General features: G+C 47.0%; 1 protein-coding gene across 1 annotated transcript in view; it reads right to left on the bottom strand.

Moving 5' to 3' along the window:
* Positions 1 to 13,480, bottom strand: part of LOC307106092 (aldehyde oxidase 2) — a 58,819-nt gene extending 45,339 nt beyond the window's left edge. The window contains exons 1-8 of the mRNA XM_079782167.1: positions 13,428 to 13,480; positions 12,347 to 12,455; positions 11,856 to 11,982; positions 11,563 to 11,624; positions 8,130 to 8,219; positions 5,777 to 5,857; positions 3,643 to 3,787; positions 465 to 557 (exon numbers count right to left, since the gene is read on the bottom strand). Coding sequence (XP_079638293.1) covers positions 465 to 557; positions 3,643 to 3,787; positions 5,777 to 5,857; positions 8,130 to 8,219; positions 11,563 to 11,624; positions 11,856 to 11,982; positions 12,347 to 12,455; positions 13,428 to 13,465 — 745 coding nt within the window. The 5' untranslated portion in view covers positions 13,466 to 13,480. The remainder of the gene's footprint in view (positions 1 to 464; positions 558 to 3,642; positions 3,788 to 5,776; positions 5,858 to 8,129; positions 8,220 to 11,562; positions 11,625 to 11,855; positions 11,983 to 12,346; positions 12,456 to 13,427) is intronic.
* Positions 13,481 to 13,692: the final 212 nt, after the last annotated feature.

Below are 13,692 nucleotides of genomic sequence, written 5' to 3'. Positions count from 1 at the left end.
TTGCCCAGGCAGGTCTTGTCCCACTTGGCCTCTGGCCATTGTCCCCAGGAGACAAAATAGTATTTGAGTGCCAGACAACATTTCTCCTGCTTTCACCCTGCAGATATCTTCAGTCCCTGGAATTGACCATCCAACCAACTGATGGGTAACAGCCGTTCTCTCTTGCTGTCTTCCCATCCAAGTGACGCTGCAAATGTTTTGTCTCTAGGTCACCATCTAACAGGCAAGAGTCCTGCAGGGGCCTACAAGGTATTGAATGATGTCATCTGAATACCTCATTGTCTGTGCAAAGGTTGTGATAGCAAAGCGTCATGGTGGGATGTACAGCACATCAGAAAAATGATGAAGAGTTGGAAATAGGCCAGACAAGACAAGTGTATGAGGAGTTTCCAAACTATTTGGCAAGTGGAAGTTTAGTGCAGGGATTGGGTCACTGATGTTTTATAAGAATACCAGGAACTCACCCTCACTTGTTGTAGACACCATACTCAGCTCTGAAATCCTCGCAGGAGAGAGGAGAATTGGGTGAACATGTCCTTGAGATTTCATTGCAGGTCCTGAAAAGTAAATATATATATATTATAGAGAGAGTTAGGAAAGAGAAAATACCTTTTTTGGGGCATTGGATGTTTTTCATAAAAATGTTCAGATACTAATTTAAAAATTGATAATACATGCATATAGAGGTAAAAGCAGTGGGCATATACCCAGCCAAGTAAATTTATAGCACATATGCTCCCAGTATATGTTTTTATTTATACACTCAACTGCATGATTATAAAAATGGGAAGTAAAATGGATGAGAGGTTTTTAGAAAACTCTTGCATGTGGGCACCAGGAGACATATATTAGAACATCTGTAATATTCAAAGCTATTGTTGGAAAGCTCCATGTCCTTCAACAATAGAATGGATGAGTCAATTGTGCCACAGTCATATCATGAAATCTAGCACAGTTACACACAACAATGTGGGCGAATCTCAGCTCAAGAATGTTCAATGAACAAAGCAAACTGCAGAAGCATAATACCGTGTCAATGTAATTATGTGAAGTTCAAAAAGTACATAAAACTAGATGACGTCTTACTTAGGGATTGAAGTTTATGTGGTAAACCTGTAAAAACATGGAAGGGACTGACCAGCACCACATTCCAGCTGATGAGTGCCTTGGAGAAGAAGGGAAGGGAAGGGAAGGGAAGGGAAGGGAAGGGAAGGGAAGGGAAGGGAAGGGAAGGGAAGGGAAGAGAAGGGAAGGGGAGGGGAGGGAAGGGGAGGGAAAGGGGGGAGGGGAGCGAGGGAGGGCAGGGGATTGGGAGGGGAGGGGAGAGAAGGGGTTAGGGAGGGCGCACAGGGTCTTCAAGGTTCATGGTCAAGTTCTCATTCTTAGACTGGGTGTGGATGATAATTGGGTGCCCATTGTTAATATACCCATACATACTTAATAAAATTCTGCTATATCTACTCACTATTTGCAAAAATAATATAAAAGAGAACAAGATAGAGTAAATGGTAAAAAAGAAACAACCTCAAACCTCTAATACTCCCCCCACACACACACACCTCAAGGGGTTACCCTGAATACTCCTAGAGTCTTCAACTTTGGAGACCATTATGATATGATATATGATATGATATGATATATTTGTATTATACTTTTATATTTTTGCTATAATATATATAATTCATATATGTATAATCTAATCTAATAATAGGCAAATATGCAAATTGACCGCACATTCGCTACGCCCAAGCCACGCCCACCAGCCAAGCCACGCCCCCAAACAATCAGGACGAATATGCAAATTATCCAAACAAAGATGGTGGCTAATTTGCATATCGCGACAGCATAGAAAGAAGCCAAGAGCTGCAGAAGGGAGCAAAGCTGCAGAGAAGCAAGCAAGCCGGGGGGAGGAGAAGGGAGGAGCGGAGGCGGGGCCAGGGAAGAAGGAAGGAGAGTGGGCTGGCGGAGAAGTTAGAAAAGCAGGGGGGCTGGCGGAGATCACGGGGCGGGGGACAAGGGAGGAGAGCAGGCAGGGTGGGGTAGAGTGCAGCAGGAAACCCTATTGCAGGATTTTTCCTGCAACGGGAACGCTAGTTTATATATAATTACTAGAGGCCCGATGCATGAAATTCATGCAAGAGTAGGCCTTCCTTCCCCCAGCTGCCGGCACCGGCTTCCCTCTGGCACCTGGGACCTGGGCTTCCCTCTGGCTGCTGGCAGGCACCCGGGACCCAAGCTTCCCTCACAGCCTTGGCTTCGTCAGGAAGGATGTCTGGTCTAATTAGCATATTATGCTTTTATTATTATAGATATGAATAATCATATGTAAGTATATTATTTATATATAATGTCATCATATACTTTGTAATATATTATCCTATCTAATAAAAGAGTAATATGCAAATTAACCATCACTCTGCTACACCCACAAGCCACACCCACCAGCCAATCAGGAGCGAGAATGCAAATTAACCCAACCAACGGAGTGAGCAGGAGGCTTGGGTTTCCCCGGCAATGGAGGAAGCCAAGCTTTCCACACACCCTGGCCAGCCCAGGCCTCCACTCAAAGCTACAAAGTTTCAATTATAGAAGATAAATAAATCCCAACAAAAATGGCTGCAGCCACAGAGCAAGCAGGAGACTTTGCTCCGCTCAAGGCTACAAAGTTTCAATTATAGAAGACAAATAAATCCCAGGTACCAGGGCCTCTGCTTGGGTCGCCGGGGGGCATGGCTGGCCTGCAAACCACCACAGGCCCCTCGCCCAGGCTGCTCCACATCCCAAGGGAACCCCCACCTTGATCTGGGACAACTTTCAGGGCAAACCAGCTGGCCCCCACCCGTGCACCAGGCCTCTATCCTCCTATCTAATAAAAGAGTAATATGCAAATTGACCATCATTCCAACACATAAGATGGCTGCCCCCATGTGGTCAAAGATGGCTGCCCCCATGTGGACACAAGATGGCCGCCACAAGATGGCCAGCAGGAGAGGGCAGTTGGGAGGGACCAGGCCTGCAAGGGAGGGCAGTTGGGGGTGATCAAGCCTGCAGGGGAGGGCAGTTAGGGGTGACCAGGACGGCAGAGGAGAGAAGTTGGGGGCGACTGGGCCTGCAGGGAAGGGCAGTTGGGTGGGACCCAGGCCTGCAGTGGAGAGCAGTTGGGGGGACCAGGCCTGCAGGGGAGGGCAGTTAGGGGTGACCAGGCCTGTAGGGGAGGGCAGTTAGGGGCAAACAGGCTGGCAGGGGAGGAGTTAGGCATCAATCAGGCTGGCAGGGGAGTGGTTAGGGGGTGATCAGGCTGGCAGGCAGAAGCAGTTAGGGGCAATCAGGAAGGCAGGCAGGTGAGCAGTTGGGAGCCATCAGTCCTGGATTGTGAGAGGGATGTCCGACTGCCCGTTTAGGCCTGATCCTACTGGAAGGCATACTCGAGGGGTCCCAGATTGGAGAGGGTGCAGAATGGGCTGAGGGACACCCCCCCATGCACGAATTTCGTGCACTGGGCCTCTAGTTAACATATAATATTTTTATTTTAAAGGATGAGGCTTTCCTCCTAAACAGGCAGTGCCTGGAGATGAGGGCAGAGTAGGGGTGTACGTGCAGCTTGGCATTAATGGTGGCCTGAGCACCATTGCACTTGCTCACCCAGCGCGGTGTTGCCCAGGACGAGAGGCGCTTCCGGGTGCTTCACTTTCAGCTCCAGGAGATCCTTGAGGGTCCCAGGGGAGATCCAGGTAACCCTTTCTCCACGAAAGGTCAGGGTTCTTTCTTCTGGGTTCTCTGCCAGTCTCTACGTGCAAATGACAAGGGAGTGCACACCTGTCTTCCTGGGTTAGGCAAGATCCCGGGTGGAGGCATGTTCCTCTAGAGATTCCAGGGGTCCTGAGGTCTACTCGACCAAAAAGATACTCCTGACACCTGTTGGCTAATGCCTGAATTTCTTTCTTTTTAAAAAAAATTTAAAAAAAATATATTTTATTATTTTTTTACAGAGAGGAAGGGAGAGGGATAGAGAGCTAGAAACATCAATGAGAGAGAAACATCGACCAGCTGCCTCCCGCACACCCCGCAACGGGGATGTACCCCCAACCAATGTACATGCCCTTGACCGGAATCGAATCTGGGACACTTCAGTCCTTAGACCAACGCTCTATCCACTGAGCCAAACCGGTTTCGGCTAATGCTTGAATTTCCATCACTAGATATTTACTCCTTTAGCTTAACATGGTTTTTATGTAGCTCTTCAGAGACAAGTGACAATATGAACTGGCACCTGACATTGGCCCTTCAGGTAGATTACTTTAACATAATTTAGTATCGTGGCCTTAAAAAGCATAACTATACTAATGCTCTTAAGTTAATATATTCAGCCTGGACTTTTCCTCCAAAATCTAAACTCATGTACCTGAAGGAGTACTCAATGTCCGCTCTTACATGTGTAATAGGCATCTCAAATTCAACATGTTCACACCAAGATCCTCATATTTCACCCCCTTCCAAGGCCCAAAAAGTATCCCCCAGAGGAAGAATGCTCTGCTCCTCCGGAGGTCTCCTTCCCCGTAAAGGGCCACTTTCCAGCTGCCCAAAGCCTCGAGTCACCTTGTCTCCTCTCTGTCCCACACCCACATCACATCCACCAGCAAATCTTGCCTGCTCTTCTTCCAAAGCATCTCCAGACTCCACTTGCTGCTCACCACCTGCACCCTGGCAGCTGGTCCAGCACCCCCATCAGCACCCTACTGGGCTCCCTGCTTCTCTCCCCTTGCCCCTCCACAGGCTACTCCCATCCCAGCAGCCAGCTTGACCTCACATCCCATGACAATATTGATAGGAGATACCCCTCCTCTGTCCAGCCTCCCTGATAGCTTCTCATCTCACAGGGAGTAAAACCCATAAGTCTGGTATGGTCTGTGCCCCTGCTCCCCCCCCCCCCGCCCTCCCCCGCCCCCGCGCCCAGCCACGCTGGTCCCTGCTCTGTCCCTTCATCTGGGGGGCATGCGCCCATCTTTCACACCTTTACACTTGCTGTGCCCACTGTTTGGTTTGCTCTTCCCCCATGTATCTTCATGGCTGGCTCCTCCCTTCCTTTAGGACTTTCTTCAAATGTTACCTCTCAGAGAAGTCTTCCATTCACTGAGTATTTAAAATTGCAACCCCTTGCATCCTATTCTTCTTTTCTGTTTTATTTTTCTTCCTTCTCACTTGTATCTCTTATCTTGCTAATTGTCTGTCTCTCCCACCAGATCACAGACTCCTCCAGGTCTTTGTGTAGCTTTGTTCCCTGCTGCATACACAGTGCCTAGAGCAGTGCCTGACACATGGCTGAAGGATAAATAGCTGTTACATGCATGGATAAATACACCAGCACCCCTTCAGAATGAGGGATTCTGTAGAACTGCACCACTGGATGCCGAGAGGACAGATGGAGATGCTGCTAGAGGGTGAGGAGAGGGGGTGGGTGGCTGAAAGTGCTCCGTAGGGTTAACGTACTGGAGTGGCCAGAAAGACCAAGTGAGAGGTTGGGCAAAGCTGTATGGCTTGGGACAGTCAACAGAGACACATATGATGATGTCACTTAAAAAATAGTCTCAGATGAGGCTTTGGGGAGTGTGCTGAGGGCAACAGCAGGGCTTGGTGAGCTGAGCAGGGACAAGCATGTTGATCTGATCAAACATTTCCATGACTTGACAAATTTCACAGGAAGGAAAGGGTAGTTTGAGCAACTGAGTTTATAACCAGTGACATTTAAACAACACATAAAACACTCGGTTCATCTTACCAAGAGTTCTGGGGGGAATATGAGCTCCTGGGTAGGGTCCAAGGGCTGGAACTCGTCTTTCGCAAATAACTCTGTGGAAATCTTTATAAAGGGCAGAAGAAGAGGGCTCGGTCAGCCCAGCTCGACTGGGAACAGCACCCCAATGATTTACATTAATCAGGCAAAACAAACATAGTAATAACTTTCCTACTCTTCTTATGGGAAATGGTTCAAACCAATTTGTGTTAAGAATTTTAATGTAAGAAAGAAATATTGATTTACCACTAGTATGATACTGAAGAAAAGCGTGTTCTATGAGATACTTCAAACAGTACCCTGTGGAACATCAAGAGAGTCTATGAAAAACTATCAGAAGTTAAGTAAGTTTGGGATTCAAACCACTATCCTCTCATCTGTCAAGTCAGTATTCAAAATGCTAAAAGCTCCAAGAAGTCCTGTGGCTTAAGAAAAAATTACATCTACATGCCCCCGTGTAAACACACATGCACACTCCACTAATTTTAACAACAATAGTTAACATTTATGGAATGCTTTTTCCCCAAGTGCTTTACATGTTAGTCATTTATTTAATCCTCCCAACAACTGTGCAAAGAAGGTAAATTATCATCTCTATCTTAACGATTAGGAAACAAAACCTCAATGAAAAGTTACCCAAACTGTAATCTTCTCTAAATAAAAAATGTTTCGGCTTTGGAAACACTTATTCCCAGAAAACATTCCCGCGGAGGTGAGGGGAATCGGGGAAGCACTGTGGGTGCAGGGCTAGAGGTCTGAGTAAGAGAGTAGAGCATGGTGAGAAGTTGGGGGCACCCAGCTCTGGGTTCATTCTCAGCTCTGCCACGACTCCGACCCTCCCTATGGAAAGGTTCTTCCTTGTAAAGGCTAAATGGAAATAATGCATATTGTGAAGGGTAATTGTGACACTTAGATAAATGGCCTGACATTTATCTCACACTGTCCATTTTTTTCTGTCTCTGAGGTCTTCTCAGGATCTAGAGAGAAAACATGCCATTGTTCCTTATAAAGGTTCTGAGTAGGACCCCGGATTGAAGCATTTCAGGCCAGCATCTGAAGGATCAGTTTTTGTGTTAGCCGGCATTAGAAGTGTGGGCAGTACCTAGGAGCAATGATGTGGTGTATCTCTAAAACCTAGAAATAAGACTGCGTCTGAGAATTAAAGTGTAAAACAAACATAATGAGGAATTACAAGTTCCCCCTCACAGGTGCTGGGCCAGGAACTAACAGGTGCCCAGTGGAAGATATTAACAGCTCCCAGAGAAGAGCGGGTCTGGGCAGACGTCTGGTCTACCCTGGTGGAAGAGGGAGTCTTCTATAATGTGACCCTTAAGATGTTTCAACTGCTCTGCACCCAAGTTCACCAAGCAAACTTCTCGAATTGTGGCTTCCTGTGTGTGCTTTCTGCAGGGAAGGGACATGGGGTTCAGTGATCATAAGGTCTACTTCATATTTGTGTTTCAATTTATAAAGGAATATCAGGGCCCACCATGTTCTTTTCAGTTGGTTAAAGTAAGTCAGGTGGTTTCCAGAGCCTGGGTTGAATATCCAAGGCCACCAGATTGAGAATCAGACTTTCGAATGTACTGATCCCTGCAAGGCACTAATTCTCTGTGAAATGCTCATGGGGTTGGGGACGGGGTGCAGCCATTTTCCTTTGCAACACCCTTCTGTTCATTGCACGCCTTCTTCAGACCAAAATGCAGGGACAGTGGGAGGCCAAGAAGGGGAATAAGGTAGGTCCGAGGGACTCAGTTTCCTCTGAGGCCGACTCTGTTCTCTTGGATTTCCTCATCTATCCTGTATTCTGGCTTCTCTAAATAATTCATTTAAGAACTTGGCAGTGAGTCTGTTTGGAAACCAGTGTCTCTGAGAGAGCAAAGCCAGCGATTGGGACATCTTAGGCTGACCTTTCAGCCCTGGGGCCGTGAACTCACCACAACTCCAGTGAGTTCATGGGCTCCTCCCCTTCCCCCGAGGCTGCAGTGCCCGCCATACAAAGGAGGGGACACAGCGATAGAGGACCACTGCAAGCCCAGGGCCAGGCACAGAGACCCACCTCCCCCCAGTGGGACTCATCATTGAGGTCATTGCTGGGGCGGTTCTTTCTTCTCCGGCCTGAGCGGGCTTTTGTTTAGTTTCAGGCTCCCCGAGAGCCAAGAGGATAGCCAGATCACCGACTTTGAGTCACTCCCTAACCTGCCTCCCAAATGACAAGTGCTTTATCTGTGCAGGCACTTGGGACATTTGGAACGAAGCTGAGAATGAGCGTCAGAACTAATGAGCCGGTGTGGAGCAGTGCTCTCAGGGAGAGGACAAATTGAACACAGGGACTCACATCGCTGCCCCTGCCGAGTGAGGATGAATCATTTTCTCCCCGATCCAAGCAGCATTCTCCTGCTCCCTTCTGCTGACAGCCATTCGACTCCTAGGAAGGTGAAATGCCTTGAGATGAGAAACTTGCTTTCATAGGTAAATGGGCATGTGCAATTTAAATGAGACAACATTTTTCGTCACTTTTGGTAATTTCTATTGGAAAAGGGATCACCACAAGATCTTTATTCTTTCTACTTTATTTTTAAAGTAAAATGATACATATGGAATATATAAAACTTATATATAAGATATACAAAGTATCTAATCTATATATATAAAAGCCTAAGCGACTGTCCAACTGTCTGACCATCTGTCCGGTAGCTATGACAGGCACTGACCACCAGGGGGCAAACACTCAATGCAGGAGCTGCCAAGCTGTGGTGACTTGGCAGCTGCAGTTCTTGGGTGATGCACTCAGAACCAGAGAGGAGGGAGTCTGATTCTGGGGTGCATCACCCGAGAACCACCCTTTCACAATCCAGGACCCCTCAGGGGATGTGGGAGAGCCCGTTTTGGCCAGATCCCCGTGGGCCAGGTTGAGGGACCCCACTGTTGCATGAATCTGTGCACTGGGCCTCTAGTTATAGTATAAAACAATAATATAGACTATAGAGAAGCATAAAAGAAATAAACTATTATTACCCTATTTCACTGGCAATATTTTTTTTAAATAAAGGTATATTTTTATATTTATTTATTTATTTATTTTAATTTCTTTATTGATTATGGTGTTACATATGTGTCTTTATTCCCCCATTACCCTCCCTACCCTCCCCCTCAAGCCCTCACCCCCCTGTTGTCTGTGTCCATTGGTTAGGCTTATATGCATGCATACAAGTCCTTTGGTTGATCTCTCCCCCATACCCCCACCCTCCCCTACCTTCTCTCTGAGGTTTAATGGTTTGATCAATGTTTCTCTGTCTCTGGATCTATTTTTGTTCATCAGTTTATGTTGTTCGTTATATTCCATAAATGAGTGAGATCATGTGATATTTATCTTACTCTGCCTGGCTTATTTCACTTAGCATAATGCTCTCCAGTTCCATCCATGCTGTTGCAAATGGTAAGAACTCCTTTTTTACTGCAGCGTAGTATTCCATTGTGTAGATGTACCACAGCTTTTTAATCCACTCATCTGCTGATGGGCACTTAGGCTGTTTCCAAATCTTAGCTATGGTGAATTGTGCTGCTATGAACATTCACCAGCAATATTTTTACATAATATATAATGGTACTATGTTTTAATACAATATACTTTTTACTTTGCCTTTTTGTTCATTTTTTGCCTATTGTTTTGTTTATTTACTTACCTATTTGTTCATTTAGAGTAATTTTCCATGTCATTAAAATGGCTTTAAAATATAATTTTGCTGATTGCATAATAATCCATCTTCTGGATTTATACTTGTAAAATTTGCTATTGATGTATACTTAGGTCTTGCCTACACTTTCTAATTATAAATAACATTATAATAAACATTTCTGTCTATTGCTTGTACAATTTTGTGCACATCTCTGAATTTTTTCTTAGATGAAATCCTAGTGCTAGAATTAATCAATAAGATGTCTTTCAAGGCAATAACTATCCATTCTCTAGCACATATAAGACTCAACAACATTGAATGCTATCATTTATATAAGGACCTTAAAAAATAAAAGAAAAACATGAAGAAAGATGGATAAAGAAAACCACTTTGGTAACCAGACATTTGGGATCTGCATGGGGCTCACGGGGAATAAATGGACAGCCAATGAATTTTAAAGCAGGTTTCCATTTGCCCGCTCCTTATTTTCCATTTTCCCCTAACTCACCTCTTGTATCCTCTTCCTTAAATAATTTTCCCTAACTATTTAAGGAAATACCTTCCAGATACCCAAGTTCTCTGTTTCTGCTCAACTGTCTCAGGCTGCCAGCTTCCTGATTCTGTTCACAATGCTCCCTCGTTTACTCAGTCCTCTGAGAGCTCCCAGGAGGGGCCATGGGTCAATGATGACAGAACAAGCCAGTCTTCCTGGCCTATTAGCTAGGAACCTCATGTAGCCCCACCAGGGCTCCATTCCTTTCACCCCTTAAAGTTTCTGGGGCCTGCTGGCTGCAGGGTGGGTCTCTGACTACACTCTTGCCTTTAGCCCCATAGGGAGAGGTTTCCTTTAACCTGCTTTACTGCATTTGTGTTTCACAAGTGCTTTTCCATTTACACCAGCAGTTTGATGAGTTTACAAGCTATTGATTTTCTCAGCTTGTCATCTTTGACTCTCCATGTGGCAAAATTCTAGGACGGGTGTGCAAGGGGGACTGGCCTGGCTCTGTGGGACCAGGCCCACATCTACTGTTTGTGGAGCTGCAGCAGCAAGAGAACAAACAGAGGCCCCTGCACCCTTCTCTGCCCAGCCTGGCTTGGTTCTGCAGCGAGGGGCCTCAAACACCGTGTGAGCACCCAGCCTGACTGTCCACGCTCTGTCTGTTCTCCCCAAAAACACCAGTTGTTGGCCATCCTTCAGCCTAGGTACACACACTGGCTGCTATGATCTGCTCTAGGAAGATGGACTTGGGGAGAGGCTGTGTCAGGCCTGGGAATGGGGTCAAGACCATACCTGGATCATGGTCTAGAAAAGAGGTGAAGGCTTCAGGTGAACAAGTCACCTTGGACCCATGGCTTCCTGAGAGTGGCTGAAGGAGGACCAGTGAGGGGCCCTTCAAAGTGTGGGGTCCTCCTTGCGTGGGTCGAAGGGTGGTACTGCCCACATCGATCCTGCCCTCAGGAGAGGGCCATCGGATGTGCCTGGCTGGTCTCCCCGTCAATCTCTATTCACAGTGTCAGCAATAACAGTAGTAACTATTGGTTGAGCTCCTTTAGGTGCCAAGCAAGACTTTGCTACACGCTTGGCCATGATTTCCCACCTGATCCTCACAGCAGCCCAGTGAGGTATCCTCATTTTGTGGAGGAAGCTCCCTGTGCTTCTGTGCCTGGGGTGGATTTTGGATTCTGCTCTGCATATTTGACTTCTTTGTTTGCTCATACTCTCAGCTGGTCTGGATTCTTGGAATAAAGCTGGCTCCCTAAAGCCAACTCCATGCCTTTGCCTGTCTCTTTGGGCTCGCTGCAGCCCTCCTCCCTGTCCTGCTCTAATGCTTCACTTAACTATCATGGGAGATGTCTGCTTAGGTCACCTGGCTTCCCTCTGTGGTGTGACATGGGACATCAAAGGAGGTGTGACGTTTACCTTGTCCTCAACAAAGAGCTAAAACTCCCTTGAGTCTGCTGGAGCTAACTCACTTTTCTCCCTTATAGTCTGTTTAGATGGTTTTAAAAAGTCAACTCCTAAATTCCCAGCCTTGACCAGCGGTCAGTGTCATTCTTACTCTGTAAGGTGTCCCCATGGTCACTACTCACCATGCAGAAGGTCTTTCCACTCTCGAGAATTGGCCGGTACCCAGTGCAGCGGCATAGATTACCTCATAAAACAAGGGGCATGAGTATCAGTAGGCTTTGTTTTTACTGGTTTCTTTGGAAAGTTAAAACAGACCCATTCTTCTCTCCGGGGTGAACTGCAGCTACTTTAGGAACAACCAAGGGGGTCCTTGAGTGGGGCTGGGGTGACATTGTGGATGGGGTGGAGCAGCTTGAGGCACACTTCCCACCCCCCTGGCCTTGGGGGTGGTGAGTATTCTCCGTGTCAAACCTACCTCCCAGGGCTTCCATGAGCTGCTCCTCTGAGGGCTGCGGGTGGTTCCTGAGCAGTGTGTACATGGACATCACCATCCCAGGGGTGCAGAACCCACACTGCGTGCCGTGGCTCTTGGCGATTCTCTCCTGCAGGGACACATACATGGTCACAGGCCCTGCCTTCCTGCTGCCACCACCTCTCACCAGGCTCCACACCCTGCGTCTCCCTTGTCAGGGTAGAGCTCATTCCCTAAGCAGTGCACGTCTCCCCTCCATCAGAGGTGGCCGGTGTCCCCTCTCCTACTCTGCTCCAGGAAGAAGTGACTCCGAAGACATTTTCTATCACTATAATCATTTCTCAAGCTCCAATGCCCAGATCTTTCTCATTGGGAATTAGCAGCATGCAGCCTCCATTCCCAGAATGAGAAGAACTCTCCTAGAAGCCCCAGGAAGCACAGTCAAGTCAGCAGTAAAAAGATCAAGAAGTGAGAGTGTTAACATGTGCTCTTACCTGCACAGGGTGAATCCTGGTTTTGATGCTTCCCACACCTTCCACAGTGGTGACAGCAGCTCCATAGAGAGAGCAGATGGGCACCAGGCATGCGGTGACGGAGAAGTGTCTTTGAATGAGAAGTACAAGGAAAATCAAGCGGAATAACACGGTCCTGCCTCCTGGGGAACTTGGGGACCAAGAAGAGCAGCAGGACCCCCCAACCCCCCAGGCCTATCATTCAGCCTGGGAGATGGGGAACTGGACGGGGGGACAGGTGGAAGAATTTAGAGTCCCCTCTGCTGACTCAGTGCTATCTTCAAGAAGTGGGGATCCTCCAGGGAAAGATGGGCATTCCGAACGTCAGAAAACTTTCCAAGCCCAGAACAGACTACCTGGGTCTGGACTCAATGGGAATGGACTTGTGTCACCAGGAGTAATATTGGACTTCAATAGGTATTCCTTAGGACATTGACCCCATAATAGGCAAAAGGCTCATCTATGCCTTTTACCCATATTCATGAATTTTTTTTGCTTGTTAATTTTAACTTCCCTGTATAAGGTCGCTCAACAATGTTGGATGGTTTTGTTCTGAAGGCATTTCTTGGGCCAGTGGATTTGGGAACAGCTGAAGTTCTGGAATCTAGTCCTTAATTTAAGGATGGAATTATGGGTTGGTCCAGCCCAACAGTAGGAAGGGCATTAGTGTCAGCCAAAAAGGGTGGGTTCAAGTCCTTGTTTTATGATTTACTAGTTGCATGACCTTAAACAAGTCACTACATATTGTTGAGCCTTAGTTTCCTCATCTGTAAAATGAATGGTTGGTCTAAATTGGGGTTTCTTAACTTGGGATGCACAGAGAGGGGCCATGGAAGGTCCGTGATCTTCCTGAAAGTTGTGCAAAAATGTAATTAATTAATGCATTTTCTGAGAAGACAGTTCACAGCTGTTATCAGATTTTTGGAAGGGTCTAAGATCCAGAGATAGTGAAATCACGAGGCTGGGAGGTCCTTGGAGATCTTCCTTAGCTGTGAGATGAGAATATACAAGCCTGGCAAAGAAATAAAACCCTCCCCTAGCCCTGGGTTTCTGGGCAGGATACCTTATCTTCTTGGACACAGGTTCACACTTAGACACCATCACGGTACAGGCGCCACAGCCTCCTCTGCCGCAGGCGTACTTGGTTCCTGTGAGGCCTACTGGAGGGAGGTGGTCAAGGAAAAGATGCCCAGGTGGGCCTGTGGCCTCCATTATAGCTGCCTCCCTAGGGTGTCGCTAGCAAGGAAAGACGGGGATGCACGTCTGAGAAGTCACTCGCCTCCAGGTCTCAGTAAGGACCACTCCATACCGTGTCAGCTGTGCGACAC

The sequence above is a fragment of the Cnephaeus nilssonii genome (genome assembly GCF_951640355.1).
Source record: "Cnephaeus nilssonii genome assembly, chromosome: 10".
NCBI lineage: Eukaryota > Metazoa > Chordata > Mammalia > Chiroptera > Vespertilionidae > Cnephaeus > Cnephaeus nilssonii.
This window is presented reverse-complemented; position numbering and strand designations above follow the sequence as displayed.